Raw genomic sequence first — 19,146 nt, 5'->3', positions numbered from 1 at the left:
TGGAATGCAGGTAGCCTCTGGAACCTGAGAAAGGAAAGGAAATGGATTGTTCCCTGGAGCTTCCAGAAGAAACACAGCCTTAATGACCCACTTTAGACTTCTGGCTTCTAGAACTGTAAGGTTAACAAATTTGCGGTAATTATTGCAGCAGCCACAGGAAACTAATACAGGCTGCATTAATAGTGGTGAGAGTGTCCAGCCAAGCCAGGTTGTACAATGCACTCATTGGATCGTATCTAAAAATGTGATCACATCAGTTCTGGTTTGGGTTTTAAGAAGCATGTTGACAATGTCAAGTACGCACCAGATGTTGATTAACTTCAAAGTTATAACAAATGAAAACAAACTGAAAAGATTGGGTATTTTCACCCTGAATAATATTAAGACATAACAGTGGTCTTTAAATGTTTAAAAAGATAATATGGCAAAGAAATATTAAGACCACTGAAACCCCAGAAGGAAGAATTACAACAAATGAGTTGGAGTTATAGGGAAATTTAGGTCTTTTTTTCCCCCCCTTTAAGGAGCAAAACAGGAAGAGTGGGGGGAGGAGAGAGAGGGAGAGGAGAGGGAGGGGGAGAAGGAGGGCAGAGGACACACACACACACACACACACACACACACACACACACGAGTCCACCAAAATTCAGGTCATTTTAATGAAAACATTTACAACAATCAGAGCTGCAGAGTAAATGCTGTGCCTTGTTAGGTAGTCAGCTTCCCATCACTGGAAGCATTCAATCAGAGGCTGAATGGCCACGACTCAGAGATGTTAGAAAGAATTCCTCCATAGGGTCAGGCTTGGTAAAGAAAACTGACTAATTTGAGGACTTGACTCAGAAAGACAAGGCATATTTCCACTGGAGTCCAAGTCTTCCTTGTGCTAAAATTTGTAATTAAATCTCTTAGAAAAATAAAAGGCATTAGCAGGGGTTCTTACTTCCGTTGCTTGTGTAATTCTCACTGCTGTTTTTAAATCTCCTTGAGAGCTATCATCTTGATAAGTAAATAAAGGCTTGAGGTCAACATCTCACAGTTGGTGTATTTCAAAGATAGCAAAGCCACCCTAGTGGGGAGCCCCAGGTCAACCGGAGGAACCCGCAGTCCCCCCATTCCTACCCTCAGGCTCACTAGGGGGCCTCAGTTCCACCCTGTCTTAAGAGAGGCCACACCTCAGCTTAGTTCCCAAGTCCTCAAACCAAACAGTACCTCCTGTGGGTCAGGAGGCTAAGCAGGGAGCAGCCTGTGAAATGAAAGTGATCAGAGCAAAAGACTGCTCTCCTGTAGGGAACCAAGACTCCCGTGCGGTGGAGTTGCTAGGAGAAGACAATAAAGAAGCAGCCCGTTCTGCAGATGAGTATCGACGATAGGAGCTTCCACGGGCCCTGGTTTCTCAATATAGAAAGTGGATGATCCAGCTAGAGGCTCACTGGTACTTTCTCATCTCTCCACGCTGTTTTCTCTGGATGCCTTCATAATGCTGCTGCTTGATTTACCAGAGGAAGAGCCAAGTGCCCGATAGAACAGCCCTCTCGTGGCCATGCTCTCCCCGGGCTCCGTCCCGCGGAGGCAGAGGCTCTGGTGGCGCCCGGCCCGGGCCTGCAGCACTGGCCCTGCGGCGGGCGCCAGGCTCCACCTGCCAGCTCCAGCCTGGGAACGAGGGCAGAAATGCCTGTCAGTTGATTACAATGTTCTCAGTCGACGTGTCTGGACAAGTGCTCGCTTACCTCACACCCGGAGATGATTGTGGCCATAGCTACGTTTAGGCATAATACTGACCTGCTTGATAACATTGTTCCTGAGTTGCCGCCTCCCCCTCCTGTTTGTTCTCCCTTTAGGTGGCCTGTGTGTGTGTGTGGCTACCTGTTTGCTAGATTTCTCCTCTAATTCAGTACATTTTTTCAGGCAAGAGAAAAAATGGGGTGCCTAAAGATGGGGTGATAGTGCTTCCAGAAAGGGACTTGTTTCCTTTCCCGCACCTCTGTCCTGAGGGGTCAAGGCCTACAGCTGTTACGACAGCAGGGGCAGTGTGTCAGCCCCCAGGCCTCCCTCAGCCCCCCACAGTCGCAGGTCAACACCCAAGTGCAGCTGAAGCAGCGTGCCCTCCGGCGCCCCGCCCACCACCTCTCCAGCCCCCCCCACGGTCACGCTGCCCCAGCTCTCCCGCAGAGAGCTCCCGAGCTGCCGCTGGAGGTGACCAGGACTACAGGCCTCCAGGGAACCGAGCACAGCTGTGTCTCCTTCACCTCAGTCGATGGGGTTTTAGCCGAGAGGCTAGAAAGTGGATCCCCACCAGCACAGTCAGACTTTAAATTCCCAATGACATTTCTCTACAAAAAGAGAAAACTCTCGAGTGAATCTTTCCACATCCCAGTGTTCTCATCTGCAAAATGGGAGTACTAGTGATTCCAAGTCACTGGGCAGTTACGGGGATTATGGGACTTAATTCATGTGAAGCCCTTAGAAGAGGGCCCACCTGGTCCTTAATACCCCTAGGTCCTTTTCTAACCGCTGAATGAATGAATCGAGGGAGTGAGTGAATTCAAATTGAGTCTATACAACGTGTTACAAGTGAAAAATTTACACCCAGATTTAATTATTGAAATAACAGAGGTGAGAAATTCACCTCTTATATGTGGACGTTTTCTGTCCTTTATGTTGCATTTTGCACTGAGAAATACGTGTTTGTTTTCCCCCCAGGACTACACTTTGTTATATGAAGAGGCAAAATATTTTCAGCTTCAGCCCATGTTGTTGGAGATGGAAAGATGGAAGCAGGACAGAGAAACTGGTCGCTTTTCAAGGCCCTGTGAGTGCCTAGTGGTGCGTGTTGCCCCAGACCTCGGAGAAAGGATCACGCTCAGTGGTGACAAATCCTTGATAGAAGAAGTGTTTCCAGAGATTGGCGACGTGATGTGCAACTCTGTCAACGCAGGCTGGAATCACGACTCAACGCACGTCATCAGGTTTCCACTGAATGGCTACTGTCACCTCAACTCAGTCCAGGTATGGCGTTGTCACACACTGTGTGGCATCAAGCGTCACTCTTAGTGCTGTTACTTACTTAACCTTGCCTTCACATGGTGCCTGTCCTCCAGTGAGCTGGGAAACTCTTGTGGTAACACTTCTGTTGGGTTGGTAAACCTGTTCACCCCTCTACAGCATTAATTCAGCCACTCCACAGATATTATTGAACAGCTACTTATGTGCCAGGCGCTGGTACGAACACGGGAGACAGAGAAGAGAGAAACAGAGACATCCGCTCACTGTTCATGGAACTTACACTATGGGAATGGGGGGAGGGGGCGCACAAGTAGTAACCAACACAAGTGTTGGTCAGGTAGTGACAAGAGGATATCTGGGATTGAGTGTTTCCAGCAAGTTTCCAGCAGTTTCCAGCAAGTTCTGAAGACCCTGAGATAGGAGTGTGTTTGGGATAGTGAGGAATATCAGGGATGCCAGTGTGGCTTGAACAGAGTGAGGCCTGGGCAGGGAGTGCTAAGAATGAGGCCAGGGATAGATTGTGGATTGCCTCATGGAGAAGGGTAAGCACTCTGGGATTTTTGGTGTTGGTTTCTTTTGGTTTGGGGAAAGCCATGTGAGAATTTTGAGCAAAAGAGTGACATGGTGCCACTCGGATTTGAAAATGAATCCTCCAGCAGCAGGTGGAAGACAGTGGACGCAAGGGGGACAGTTAGAAAGCTATGGGCCAAGCAAGAGCTGAGAAGTGTCTTATTCTGAATATCTTGAATGTAGAGCTAACAAGGTTTTCTAATGATGGCTTCAGGTCATAAGGCAGAAGCCGAGAATGACTAAAAATTTTTTAATCCTCACTCAAGAATATGGTTTTTTTGTGTGTTTTTTTCCCATTGATTCGAGAGAGAGAGAGAAAGAAAGGGAGAGAGAGAAACAGCGATGTGAGACGGAAACACAGATTGGTTGCCTCCCACACAAACCCCAGCCGGGGGCTTACAATTTTGTTATGTTCCCTGACTGGACTCGAACCCGAGACTTTTCATTGGTACATGAGATAATGCTCTTACCACTGAACCACACCGGCCAGGGCTAGAATGACTAAAATTTTTGACAGAGGAACTGGATGAATGAAATTGCCGTTTTCTGAGATGGAGAAGTCTATAGGAGAAGGGTGGAATTCAGGAGTTTGGGTCACACCACCTGAGGTGCCATGTGCCTCAGACGCTGGTGGGTGTGGTCATCCTAAGTAATGTGTGTGCCAGCCCTGGGCCAAGGGTTGTAACCTGCACTGCCTTCTTCTAACAACCCTAGCAGGTGAGCACTATTAATCTCCCTCTTTTGCTGGGGAGAAAACAGGCACAGCTGAGTCTTGACTCCAGGTCTCTGTGACTCAAAAAGATTTGGAGTCTGTGGCATGAGGATTTGGGGGTTTTCCCCCTCCTTTTAATTGGAATGGGCCCGTGACTTTGCTATGGACCCAACAAAACCTTTCCCAAAGCCCAAAGACTAGAAGCATCCACTCTACCATTCTGCCTCTTGACAAGTGTTCCACAACTATTTATAATTTTTTAAATTGATGAGCCCATGTTTGAGAGCAGGACAGCAGAAACTGTTGTCAGAAACTGGGCCCTGGGCATGCTAGAGGAGGTCACACACTCTCAGGGTTACCTAGATCCAGAGGTGCACCCCACACACCCTGCCCCGCTCTCCTCTCCTCTCCACAGAGGGAGGGGAGAGCCATCCGTTCAGAGCAGGACAGCGTTGCATGGCTTCTCTAGGGCTCCATCTCTCACATGTAAACCCTCAGTCCACCCCTCAGGCCATTGAATAAAATCATGTGCCTAACAAGTTTCCTGTCATTGGAGCCTGCTCAGATATGGAGGTTTTCACCTGGATTAATGTTGTATGACATGACCACGACCCGCTCTAGCTTTCTGTTCCATTGACCAAGAAATTGGCACCAGGACGGTCCTCTAGGTCTTCAGAGACTTTGCGTTAAAGCACTAGAAACCTGAGACTACACAGAGTGGTTTTAATATTCTCAAATGATTGCTAACTTTAAGGAACTTTTAAGATGATCTTTAAAAAGGAATGGCTGGCCTGGCCGGGCGTGGCTCAGCGGTTGAGCATCGACCTAGGATCCAGGTGATCAGGGTTTGATTCCCGGTCAGGGCACATGCCCGGGTTGCGGAGCTGCAGCCGATCAGTGACTCTGTCATCATTGATGTTCCTATTTCTCTCTCCCTCTCCTTTCCTCTCTCTGAAATCAATAAAGATATATTTTTGAAAAAAAAAAAAGGAATGGCTGCCTGGCCGGGTGTGGCTCAGCAGTTGAGCATCAACCAATGATCCAGGAGACTGAGGTTTGGTTCCTGGTCAGGGCCCATGTCCCGGTTGCGGGCTCGATCCCCAATGGGGGGCGCGCAGGAGGCAGCGGATCAATGACTCTCTCATCACTGATGTTTCTCTCTCTCTCTCTCTCCCCACCACCTCTCCCTTCCTTTCTCTGAAATCAATAAAGATATATTAAAAAAAAAAAAGTAATGGCCAAGAAGCATAAGCTATTTCCATGCTGTTGGAATAAGCTTTGACCACATCCAAGGTATCATCGGATCATTTTGAATAATTATCATATTATGCATATTGAACCCCTTGGGGAGGAAGCTTTGGGATGTCCTTTTATTAGCAATTTAGCAACTGTAGCAACGCTGAGAGACAAAAGATATCAGAGTTCAGTTCTTTATAGTTCAAAGCTTCCTCTACCTTTGTAATTCTCGCCCTCATCACGGCAAAGAATCCTTTCCAGTGAGGTGGCTTGGCCCAGCAAACAGGGGTTTTTCTTGCTGACAGGCTGCATTCCTGCCTCTGCTGGGGAAACCTCCTCAGAGCGAGCTGGTCTTGGCCTGTTACTCACCTGCCCCAAAGCACACCTCGATTTTGAACTCAGGGAGTGTCTTCTTCATCCGGTCCTTTTGTCGACTGGTATGCATGCGTGTGCATTGTGACCACATCTCCAGAAACAGACCAGTGCAGGGTAGAAGGTTCGATTTTTTTCTCATGAGGACTTTTTTTTTTTTTTTTTAATTTGCCAGCATTTGAAGTTTTAATTTTCAGAAAGCATACTCTTGCTTTCTAATCTTATCTAGTTAGCTGTTTTACAAGATAGCAGATTATAGTCCATATAAAAGTAGGTGACCAAAAACTATTTTTTTTTTTAAAATAAGGGTTCCCTTTGCATTGACTACATTCAGAAAGTTATTTAGTAACATTTCACTTCATTCAAAAAAGAAAAAAACTGAGCCAGACATTTTTTTAGTTATGATGGAGTCATCTTGCCTTTAGAATGGTGTAGAAATAATTTAATTATATCCAGAATCCTGGCAGGGAACATTTGCAAGTCTAATATTTGTTGAATTCCTAAAGAAACAGAATGCTCCAGTTCGGTTTCCTGTGTTTTTGCCTATCTGAGGGTTGTAGGAACTGTTTCCAGCATTTAAGAGTGTCAGACAGTAACAAACCCAGGGATTTTTCTGGCATTAGGTATTTGAGTCATTAAAGAATAGGTTAGGTAGCTTGTATTTATGTGAGATGTTTAGAATTTCTTTGTTTTGGATATGTTCTAATATATCACCATTACATTTATTCTTGCCTCCCTGAATGCACACAAGGCAATAAATCTGCTTCAAACACCACAAACTTGAAAACCTGTCAGTAAACCTCAGTTGTCTTCAGTTTTGCTTTTAAGACGACCTTAGCCTTCCCAGCTGAAATATATTAACTCAGAATGGGGAAACTTGAACAATGTCAGGGTCAAGAGTGAATGAGTGGAGAGTGAATCACTGGCTGAGTAAATTCAGATAATATCACTGACTTTCCATATCCTTCACCTCATAGAATGTATTTTAGTGGCCAATGAACTTTGAAATGTGAGCCTTTTTTTTTTTTCCAGAGAAGATAGTGTCACACATTGCAAAAAAACATGGGATTTGAGGCCAGTAGACCGGATTTGGAAACCCAATTCTATCACTTACTGTGAGCCTCAGTTTTCTCATCTAGAAAATGGGCTACCACCACCCATTATGACCGGAGGTTGTAATGATTAAACGAACTTGGTATGTGGAAAGCTAGCATGTAAAGGCACATTTTAGGCGTCAGAAACTATTGCTCCTTTCCTTCCCTTTAATTCAAAGTCTTCGTTTGAAAGCAGAAACTTAAAGATACATAAGGGTTAGATAAGCTTGACCAGAGCTGCACATGATGTCAAACTTTGGGACAGTTCTTTGGGCTGTTTTTGTGGCCAAAGGACATATCTCGCCCCTAACAGGATGCTTGTCTTGGCCTCTCACAGGTCCTGGAGAGGTTGCAGCAAAGAGGATTTGAAATCGTGGGCTCCTGTGGGGGAGGAGTGGACTCGTCTCAGTTCAGCGAATACGTCCTTCGGCGGGAACTGAGGCGGACGCCCCGAGGACCCTCAGTCATCCGGATAAAGCAAGAGCCTCTGGACTAAACGGACATATTTCTTATGCAAAAAGGAAAAAAACAAAACATACACAACAAATAACGCAAACAAAAATGGGACATTTATGTGCAGTTGGGACAGCAAACCAAGTCCTGGACCTAAAATTGAATGAGACACATTTATATCCAATAGAGACCACACCTGTACGCATAAGGGAACAATTGGAATAGTGATATCCTCAAGGTGTAAAAAATATATAAATATATATATATATGTCAAAAGGTAGGAAATGCAAAAAAAAAAAAAAAAAAAAAAGTGGTAGCTACAGTTGGTGCTGTGATGGCCGTGAAGTGTCCTGGGCCTCCCAAGGCCTCCGACTAATAAACAAGCCATGAGCAGTGAGGACGCATCTCCTTACCGTTTCCATTGCCAACAGCCATCCGTTGTTTCTTTTTCCTTTGTCTTTCTGTTTCCTTTTTTCTTTTTTTAAACACACCTTGAATCAGTTTCTTTGCATATGGTTTCACGTCTGTCTCTGGGCGGGGACCGGGCAGGACTTCAGAAAAACTCTCGTGAGCACATTGCATTCGAAAGATGTTAGATATGAAATTTTAAATGTAGTTTGTACAGAAGTCACACTTTTTTGTCCGCCTCACAGATGTGAACGTTACCTTGTTTTTAAACTGATCAGTTTTGCAAAGGGGCCAGAATTATTACTTGTTAGAGTTGCACCAGTATGAGTCTGCTGCTTTCCTACAGTTTTTCAAATTTTATAATGTATTAAATACAATAAACTCTGTTTAAAAAATAAGGTCTGTGTGAAACACACATGTCGGGGAGAAGCTATATTAAAATGAAATATTCCTTTTTTAAAATTTTCTGTGTTGAGCATCAAAAAGAGGCCTAAAAACTGAGGTGAGCAGTCAAAACCCTGTAAAGGACGCAGGCGGCCGTCACCTGGTGTAAACAGTCCTGTCCCTCTCGTGGGTGTTATGTCCCACTGTCACTCTGCATTGGTTAGCAAGAGAAATCTTCCTTCCTTTGAACCCTTTGTTTACAAATATCACTCGCCTCCTGCTGCAGAGCAAACCACACCGTTGCAGCTTAAGACAACATTTTACTCTCTTGTGACTGTGGTTCTCTTGTGTGGACCGGCCTGCACCGGGCCGCTTCTGCTGCACTGACGTCATCCGGGGTGTGGCCGGGCTCCCCCTCGGGGCTGTCAATTGATGTTGACCCAGGGCCTCTCCCAGTGGCTTGGGCCCCTCCCAGCATGGGGCTGGGTTCCAGGAGGGAGTGTCCTAAACTCAGGTGTTTCCGAGAGGGAGGAGGCAGAGGCGCAGTCCTCGGAAAGGGCTGGCCGGGAACTGTCCCGTGCACTTCTGCAGCAGTCTGTTGGTGACACACACACAGACCAGCCCTATTCCAAGGGAGGGGAAATAATATCCACCCCTTGAGGAGAGTAACAATTGATAGCCAACGTGGACCTGCTGGAACAGCTGTCCAAAAGATCCAAAAAGTAGGGTATTAGGGTTTTGGACGAAGTAGGGAAAACCTCTGGGCCTCTCATTATCCAGAGAGGAAAGAAACCTGAGGTTTCAGTGCCCTTTGGAATTAAGCCCTTAGCTTTTCCAAGGCGTTAGTGGTTCCGGAGGCTCCTCCGTCAGCCCTGCCATCACCTCTCTTCCCTCCTTCCTCTTCCTCATTCCACACACTCAAAATAAACTTGGCACGATAAGATTGACAGGTAAACTATAATGTGTTTCTGCTACAGAGACGTTCCTGTGGTGATGGGCTATTTCCACCCTGAACTTTCTTTTTTTAAATTAAAAAGTCTGTGCCCGAGGACACTAGTAATGAAAATATCTCTGGCTTCTGAAACTAAAAGTAAGCTGTTAATGGCTCCTATCGCCCCCTGAAACACAGAGATGGCCCACACTCAGTTACTCTGATGACTGCAGCCAGGCTTCCGCGTGGCTGTTTCATTTCCCTTTATTTGAGACGAATACAGCGCCGTCTCGGGTGGGCGCACCAGGGCCGCTCCCCGGCCGCTTGCGCATCCACGTGCTACTGAAAAAGAGTGAAATTGCTACATGATTTTACTCGTAATCCATTCTCATTAGGCAGAATTTTCCTAAATCAATAAAATCAAGAGCCCTCACCTTGGGGCAGTCAGCTGGTTCCTGCGGGTTAACATTTACCCCGCACTCCTATGTACAGCTAGTGCTGTCCCACCCAGTCACTCCGCCGAGGTCTGTGCCTTCCTATGGTCGCCCACTTTGTTCCTTTCTAAGTTCTATGCCCATTTGTACAGCTACAACCCAACTGCTCATTCTTTCTCCTCTGGGTTTTTCTCCCCCCACCGGTGATTTTAACATTCACTGGTAATCTTTTCCAGAATTAATCATTTACCTTGGTGGCTATAAAAGTGTACTTTAAAAAAAACAACTCCTATTGTCTGCACCATTGTATTTCAAAGAACCTTTTTTTTTTTTAAGCAAAATACAATCTTTTAGTCTAGTGTACACAAATTACATTTTCTGACCTGCTCTTTTCTAAGAAGTATTTTAGAAAAGTAGAATGAAGGAAGCCATTTCTAAACTGGTTTCTAAATACTATATGAGTTTCTACCTAGTAGTAATAATAGTCATGCACTCAACATTTGCTTCATGCCAGGCACTGTGCCGAGCACTTTAACTTGCATTAACTCATTGACTCCTTCTGCTCATACAAGAGAGTGTATTATCCACATTTCTGTTCAACTAAAACTCCCAAGACGTCAAGTAAATGATATGCTAAAGGCTAATGTCCATTTAAGCTTTATAAAGGGAGCCCCAAACAAAGTATTTGAGAAAAAGTAAGTTTTCATGTTTTAATAAGATGAGGAAGGAGATAATTAATTAAAAGCATTTTCTCCTTGGAATAGAAAAGTATTCTTGTGTTTAAATATTTGGAGCATCCTTTACAATATGCTGGGCACTCCGTTTGGGTGGTACAATGATGACCATGACATGATCTCTGCCATGGGGTGCTGGGGTGCTTAGGGACCTGCACAGCATGAGGCAGAATTCAGGGATGTGCATTCGCTATCGTACAAGACACTAGGGATATGTGCCTTTTCATATTTACAAACCAAGGATATGGAAATGCCAAGTGATAAGGGATCACATCTAGTTGGGGACATTAGAAAAGCATCAGGGGAGGTAGCACTTGAAAGATGGGGAGGCTTTCACAAGGGGTACAGAAGGAAGGCAGGGGCTCAGCTGGGGAAGCATAAGGCAGGTTCCGAGCATGGAGTGAGGTGCAGCTGGGTAGTTGGGTAACAGCAGAACATTCTAGAAAAGGAAGGTGGAATTTGTCTGGAGTAGGGGTTGGTCTCTAGTACCAGGCTCGAGGTTTGACATCGTTCAGGAGTTGTTAGAGAATCACGAAGGTGCGCTCTGCGAATATTCACCTGGGGGTCTGCAGACTCAGCTGGCTGGGAACAATCCGTTGGTGTGGCTGGCAGTTAAGTGGCTGTTTTTCCATTTCATCCATCATGACCTACCTGGCTAAGAGCTGACAATCCAAAGATATATGAGAAAATAAGACATCACCTTGAGTGTAGGGGATGACAAACTCAGATGCCTATGAGGACCAGGTGAGTCATGTCAATTAGGAGACAAGCAGGAACGTGTGTGCCTCACTCAAAGGGGCAGCCCCCACTCAACACAGGTTCTCCAGCAAGAGAACAAGACTTCTGTACACTTAAACTTTGGAAAATCTGGAAATTCAATTTCTGTGAAGTCTCTGGATATTCAGATGTTAGAACCAATTCATTTTTTCAAATGTACAGACCAAAGAAGGAAAGTTACGAAGTAATAAAAGTTGTAGACATTCTAGAAGAATCCCATTTGGGCGGAGTCATATGTAATGGCACAAGAACTAAACTGTTTGAAGACATAAGTTTTATAAAAAATAAAAATTTGAGACAAACTTTTAAGCATAATACCATTTGATTGTAAAGAGTAAAATTCTGGCACTGTGATAAGGGCTTTACAGATGCTCTTCCCTTCAGTCCTCAGAGAAACCCTATGAAGTTGGCATTCATTATTATCCCAATTTTATGGATGAAAATATTGGTGAGTCAAAAAAATTTCCAGCCTGGCCGGTGTTGCTCAGTGGTTAAGCATCGACCCATGAACCTGGAGGTCAGGTTGGATTCCCAGTGGGGGCACAGGCCTGGGCTTCCGGCTCAGTCCCCAGTAAGGGCCGTGCAGGAGGCAGCCGACTGATGATTCTCTCTCATCATGGATGTTTTTATCTCTCCCTCTCCTTTCTTCTCTGAAATCAATAAAAACATATATAAAATTTTTTTTTCCCAAAGTCCACAAGACACTTGGAACGCATACACACACACACACACACAATATTCGATTAATACCTGTACTCAACTCTTTCTGGTTTCCTAACCAATGCAAAAAATGATTTTGTTCTGTCACTGGCAACCACAGTGAACTTTATTACAAGACACTAGACGAGAATATCACTATAGTAACTTACCGGTTATAGAGTAAGAATTACTAGTAACATCTGTGACCAACTAAAGCCCTGAGAAGACGTTGTCTCTGACTTTGTAACTGTCAAGCAGCTCTTCTCAGACTTTACACTGGTGATATCAGGGCTCCCTAACCTGGCCTGTTCGGAAGACGTACAAAAGGCACTTGTTATAGTTACAGATTCTAGTCCATCACCACCCCATCTCCCCAGAGAGGCCCTGAGCCTCAGTCTCTAGATGAAGAGCTGGGAATCTATTTTAACAGTGCCCGCCACAGGCAGCTCTGCAATCAGGCAGGTTGGGAACAGACTGGGTAGCATTGTGCGCCCTCAACCTAGGAGAGGAAGAGCAGGCGACAATATTCCGGGCGTGCTTTTGAGATAGGCCTTTGTATGACTTCACTGATGTTTGTTAGACAATGGTTGGCTTCTCCTACTCTTTTGAAGGCCAGATTGACTTCGTCAGATGGAGGTAGTGGGGATGGAGGACTCGGCTGAAATTTAACCTGAGGGCCTCCATCCCTTCTCCTCGGGTAGGAAGGGCCCCGTCCTGTGGAAACAGCCCACCAGCTACAGACCTTGTCCGCCTCCCCTTAGAAAGCTGGCAGAGACACGAAGAAACAAAAACTTTAGGGACAAGAAATGATTGCAGTAGCATCTACCACCTGCAGCAGTAACTTACCACGGGGGTGCTGGAATCTCCTGTCTCCCTATATTTTAATTGGTGAGTTTCTTTGGAATTTAAATTATCTCAAACCTTTAGAATTTGAAGAGGTGTGTTAATCTATAAGCCCAACCATTTATCCCATGCACGTGCTTCCCTGTTGCACATGCTTTGATATGTGAGCTTCAGAGAGCTCCACCTGACTGCTTCCCTTGGCTCCAAGTTCATTCTCTCTCCCTCTGCTTCTCCTTTCCCCCTCACTCCCATTGTGAAACCCAGTGTTTCATCGCTCCTCCCAGTCCACCTACCAGACTGTGCTTGTCGGAGTAAGGAACAGGCAGTACAGATATTAAATTATGCTGTTGATCAACAGGGCTGAAAACGCCAGAGAAACGCTTGCTGTGCATTCCATTCAAACGTCGGAACTTGACTCAGAGGGCCTGTTCTGGAAGCTGAAACCAAATCCTCGTCACGGAAGCATCAATAGTTAGAAAAGAAGCCCGACCAGAAGGGGTAATTGACTAAATCCAGTCTGAGAACTTAAAGGATCATCTAAAGGTCTGCAACTTGAGCAACCTATTTGATGATGCTAGTTTTCCTGTTAGCAGTATTGGGCAACTGGATTGGCAAGTGGAAATGATGAGGGGTAGATTGCTCATGGGTGCTAAAATTTACATGTTTCGTTTATTATTCTTTATTTGAAACATTTTATTATTTAAAGTATTATTTTGCTATAAGTCATATTCTCAAATAGTTGGTCTCTAATATCTATAAATATCTAAAATTTTGGAATTCTGTTTAGTAAGTTACATATTCATGAAAATAATTCAGTTATACTTTAAGCAGAATAGAAATGTTTCTAAAATGGAACATTGACCTTAAACTCTTTTTCTTACTGCCATTATAATTTCAAAATCAGAGTTATTTCCCATAGCTGCAGGGGGAAGGGGACAGACTACATACAGCCCCTACCCCAGTCCTTTCCAGTAGGTTTCTGCCTCCATCCAGTCTGCTCTCCACACCCCACCCACAGCCCTGCCACTCCTTGGAGCTTTTCTTCCAAGCAAAGCTAGTCAAGTGATTTCACATTCAATTGAAATGATTTCACATTCATTAAAAGCCTTCTGTGTTAATATTAAAAATATACAAAGGGAACTATTACCCTAAAACAAAAACACTGCCAAAGCAGCAGGACTGCACCTACATGGTATCACAGGGCCCATGGAAAAGCCACATGACAATGTGGGGCCACAGGTAACTCATTTCTCAAATGCTCACCCCAAGGTGTGAACATCTTTTCTGGGTGTATCACTGCTTTTCTGTCTCCTCTCTCCTTCCCCAGGTGATCTCATGCATCAGCGGCTTTCCCCTCACCTGTGTGTCAGACCTGACCTCTCCCAGAGCTTCAGGCAGAGTAGCCAGCTCTGGGGATACAGTGACAAATAAGACATTGTCCTGTCACTCGACCTTTAATTAGACACATGAGTAAGATGTAATCGGATCATTTCAATATATTTTGTCAAAAACAATGACAGATGTAGGGTCTACAAAATGTTTCCATTTGACTGTACAGAACTAAATGTATTTTGGCCCCTAGATCTTTCCTTTCTCCTTTTAAATTTCCTATCTCAGTTCAAGATGCTTCCTTCCACCCAAACGAGGAATCCATTTCCTGCCTTCCCCACTTTAGCTGGTCACCAAGTTCTACAGATAGCATCTCCTAAGGGTTTCTCAAATCAGCCTCTTCCTCTCCATCTCTACTGCCACTCCCCAATGTCATATATCAACTCCTCTTATGTGGACTATTTCTATAAGATCTTAATTCATTTTCCTGCTAAGAATTGGGAGTGTTGGCCTTAAAACCCATCCTCCCTGTTATGGCTGCTCACTGCCCTGTTAAAAGCCCAGCAGTGTTTCCTCGTTGCTTTTGGGACCATCTGTCTCCTTTCTTTGGCATCCAAGGTCCTCTTTGATCTAACTCTACCTACCCCTCAGCCTGGTTTGTGGCTACCCCGGTCTCTGCATAATGCTTTTAGCTCCCCCATGGGTCATATTGTTTTAAGTCTCCCTGCTTGGGAATATATTTATCCCCTTCAGTCCCTGAATCAACTACCACTCCTCCTTCAAGGCCCTATCACCACCTATCACCACCTTCCCAGGTATCTCGACGCTGGCTGACCCTTGCTTGTCCTAACTCACCCTATTTGTACTTTTATTATTGCACTTAGCACATAATATTGAAATATCTACTTACACTGTCTACACTAAGGACCAAATTTAGATCTTTAATGGGATAGATCTGACTTATTTATATGTATGTCACACCTAGTAGCTGCTAAAGAAATGTTCCTTGGTGACAGATTAAATAAATAAGTGAAGTCTATTCGTCTTAGAACAAAGCAGAGTATGGGTTCCATGTGACTAACTCCTTCACTTGGACAGTTTGTTAGTACTCATAAAAACTAGATGAAATGAAAACGTATTTAAAGGAACTAGCATGCAAGAGGGAATCAATTATTAGCAACAGCAAATCCCTCAAGCACTATGGGTTTTCTAACGTTTACTTTGGATTTTGCTTGGTTAAAATCATGGGGGACTTCCACATTTGACCAATATGGAATAACAGATTTACTCTCCCACCTGAAACAACTAAAGAACTGGACAAAATATATGAAACGATGGTTTTCAGGACATTTGATATTAAACAACAGAGGACAGTGATCTCTGAGTGATGGAGAACAGGCAAGGTGAGCCCTACTGTTGTCCTGACTAACTGCCTTAAGAAAGTCTCCAGGCAGGTACAGGGAAGGGTAACCACGCAGAGGACAGTGGTGTCCCTGAGTTGAAGAGATAGAGCTGGCAGTCTAGGGAAGCCAAGGCAGCTAGAGTTTACAAGGCAGAGTTACGGAGAGGAGAGAGCTACACACACAGAGAGGGCAGACTAAAGAACTTAACAGTGAATCTGTGGAGTCTTCAGCTAAGCACTGATCAGTGCATGTGTCTGAGGAAACTACCCAAGGCTAGTCAAAGTACTATGTAGGAAAATTAGGAAAAAAATCCCCATAGCTCACACAGGGCTGGCTGACAACAGTTCCTATTCCCATCAGCCAGAGGAGAAAACCTCATAATTAACAGGGTATTGGCTAGATAGCTCAGAATGCCTCATTGTGGAGGGGGGGAATTAGCCCTAGACTAAACATAGCACTGGTCTCACCTAACAAAGCTTAAAAGCAAATCCCAAAGGATCAAACTATTTCCAAGTAACTCAGCCTCATGCAAAAACGAAATTCAAGAATACTTATAAGAATACAAATCTATCCAGCACCCAAAAAGGTAAAATTCACAATATCTGGCATCTGATAAAAAATTACCAGACATGCTTTGAAGAAGCAGGAAAATACAACCCATAGAAGGAAAATCAACCAATGGAAACTAACCTGGAAATGATAGAGATGATAAAATTAGTTGACAAAGACATTAAGACAGTTATTAAACAATATTCCATGTGTTCAAGGAGCTAAAGTAAAGACTGACCATGTGAAGTGGTAACATGGAAAATACTTTTTTAAAAACTAAATTTCTAGAAATAAAAATTACGGTATCTGAAAATCATACCTGTAGGATTAAAAGCAGATTACGCATTAGAGAAGAAAAATAATAGTGAACTTGAAGATAAAGCAAGCCCGGCTGGCGTGGCTCAGCGGTTGAGCATCAACCTAGGATCCAGGAGATCGGGGTTCGATTCCCGGTCAGGGCACATGCCTGGGCTGTGGGCTCAATGCCCAGTAGGGAGCGTCCGGGAGGCGGCCAATCAATGGCTGTCATCATTGATGTTTCTCTCTCTCTCTCTCTCTCTCACACTCTCCCTTCCTTTCTCTGAAATCAATAAAGATATATTAAAAAAAAAAAAAAATAGAGCAATAGGAACTACCTAAAATGAAACAGGTTTTTTTTAAAGGCTGAAACAAAATGAACTGAGCAGCCCTGGCTGGTGTGGCTCAGTTGGTTGGAGCGTCGGCCCATACACTGAAAGGCTGTGGGTTCGATTCCTGGTCAGAGCACAGACCCAAGTCAGGAGGAAACCGTTCAATGTGTCTCTCTCACATCAATGTTTCTCTCTCCCTTTCTCTCTCTCCCTCCCTCCCTCTCACCCTTCCACTCTCTAAAAATCAATGGAAAAATATCCTGGGATGAGAACTGACACCAAAAAAAAGATCTCTGGAAAATTCCCAAATATTTGAAACTAAATAATACATTTTTATACAACCCTGGGTCAAAGAAGAAATCAAAAGGACAATTAGGAAGTATTTTGAACTGAATGAAAATGAAAATATGACATATCGAAATGTGTGGGATTCTGCTACAGTAGCACTAAACATCCGAGGAAAGATGAAAGTTTTCTAATCAATAACCCTAGCTCCCACCTTAAGAAACTAGAAAAAAAAGAGCCAATGAAATTCAAAGTAAGTAGAAGAACAAAAATAATAAAGATCAGAACAGAAATCTGTAACACAGAAAATGGAAAACAATAGAGAAAAGCGATGAAATAAAAAGCTGGTTCTCTGAGAAAATCAGTAACATTGATAAACCTCTAGACACACTAATCAGGAGAAAAAATGTGAGAGGACACAAATAGTATCTGGAATGAACTAAACAGTGAATTAATGAAGGCGCCCAGATTCTAAGCCAGGCCTGGCCAACTGTCACACCCATGCCACACGGACTCCTCGGGGTTCAGAAAGGCACACCAGATTGACAAAACAGGTGGAGTGTTGCTTGTATGAAGTTTTCCTAGGTCCATGAAAGTGTCTTTAACAAGTTTAATAACCTTCCAAGTTACACATTTGCAACCCAAACACTGCCCAACAAAACTTTTTTTTGTTACTCTCTAGATGAATTTGTAATGAATTTCTTTTAAATTACTTTTAAAAAAAAGTCTTTATTGATTTCAGAGAGAGGAAGGGAGAGGGAGAGAGAGCAATAGAAACATCAATGATGAGTCATTGATCAGCTGCCTCCTGCATGTGTCTGACTGGGGATCGAACCTCGATCTCCTGGAGCCTAGGTGGATGCTCAACCACTGAGCCACACTCGGCCAGGCAAATTACTTTTTTATTTGACAAATTGTCTGACTTTAAACATTAAAATATCTTTTAAAAAATAGATTCTTAAATTCTATACTTTTTAAAACTAAGAGTATTTGCCAGAAAAACAAAAATAATTAAGGATTGTATTTTAAAGATGCTGTATGCCTGGCAACACACTCGAATCCTAGCGATGTTCAAGTTTAGACACGGCTGCCTCCTCTTTTTAGAAGCCCCGGGAAGTAACTATAGGGTTAATCCGAGCGATGAGATGGGGTGGGGAAAAGAAACTTCAACAGTCCGTCTTCCCCTCGCCTCTCCGTCTGAATGGGGCTGATAAATGAGTTCACCCAGCACACAAAATAGCCTTTGTTTCACTCGGAAGCTTCCTGGCGTTCCGCTGCTGGGAAGAGGTAATATGGTTTGCCTCAGCTTGCCTACTTACCGCTGGAGCTTTTCATTTTTAGGCTCACGATACAGTAAAAGTACTTCTTGAAGTTTGCCTTTATTTCAGTGTTAACCACTTTTGCCCGAACTTTCATTTGAAAATATTCAAGTAAAGTCCCAGTACTAGATACTTTCAAAATGTGGAAGGAGCCGTTTCATTACATCATCCCGAACAAGTGACATAACACGTTGAAAAACGGTGCAGGGCACTGAAGTCAGGGAAAGCCGTGTCTCCAGTCCTCACATCGAACACTCCCCCCCAAGCCATGCTGGGGTTTGATGGGGGTGAGTGCCAGTGGGGGACACTGGCACCTCAACCCGTCCCAACTTCTCATCATTGGTGAAAGTCAGAAACACAGGCATCCTGCCCGGGCCCCCTCACAATCAGACACTTGGCGTGTGTATGTGGGGAAGGGGTTGGGGTGGGCCCTCGGCACCCCAGCTTCTTCTAGCTTCTCCTTCAGCACCTTGATCATGGGAGGCTCAGGGCGTCCATCAGGCCGGAAGCCAGGACACCTGCTCTCCAGTCTTAGCTCTGCAGCCTGTGAGCTGCGTGACCCTGGGGAGGTCACTTGAACACTTTAGCTGTTCATTTTCTTTAGCTGCAGCAAGAGTACGTCATGGTCTGCCTCAGCTCTCCCCCAGGCCGTGTGGGGAACAGGCAAGAAAGAGCGTGGAGGGCAAAGCTCTGCGCCCCGTGGGCCACCGCGGCCACTGTGGGCAGCTCGCGCCTCCACGCGCGACTTGCCCTTGCCGCCTTGCTTGTCTTCTCCTTGGTCCGCTGTCCTCTACTGTTCGAAGAAAGGCGCTGGACCAGCCCTTAACATTTTCTTCACCAGATTAAGCAGCCCCATTTGTTTCAACTAAAACGCCTTTGATCTTGACACTGCAGTTGACCATGGAACAACCGGGGGTTAGGGGTGCTGACCCCCTGCCCCACCGCACAGTTGAAAATCCACTATCACTTTTCACTCCCT

The 19,146-nt window shown here is 44.5% G+C and overlaps 1 protein-coding gene across 4 annotated transcripts in view; it reads left to right on the top strand.

Annotated features, from left to right (window-relative positions):
- The window catches only part of KCTD1 (potassium channel tetramerization domain containing 1), a 173,740-nt gene extending 165,491 nt beyond the window's left edge, over positions 1 to 8,249 (top strand). For all 4 annotated transcript variants that reach the window (XM_016195918.2, XM_087819022.1, XM_087819021.1 and 1 more), the window contains exons 4-5: positions 2,704 to 3,009; positions 7,328 to 8,249. In XM_016195918.2, the coding sequence (XP_016051404.1) occupies positions 2,704 to 3,009; positions 7,328 to 7,486 (465 nt within the window). In that variant the 3' untranslated portion in view covers positions 7,487 to 8,249. The remainder of the gene's footprint in view (positions 1 to 2,703; positions 3,010 to 7,327) is intronic.
- The last annotated feature ends 10,897 nt before the right edge of the window (positions 8,250 to 19,146 follow it).

Source organism: Miniopterus natalensis, chromosome 7 (assembly GCF_054644295.1).
Source record: "Miniopterus natalensis isolate mMinNat1 chromosome 7, mMinNat1.hap1, whole genome shotgun sequence".
NCBI lineage: Eukaryota > Metazoa > Chordata > Mammalia > Chiroptera > Miniopteridae > Miniopterus > Miniopterus natalensis.
The sequence above is the reverse complement of the archived record's forward strand: the minus strand, read 5'-3'. Positions and strand labels throughout refer to the sequence as shown.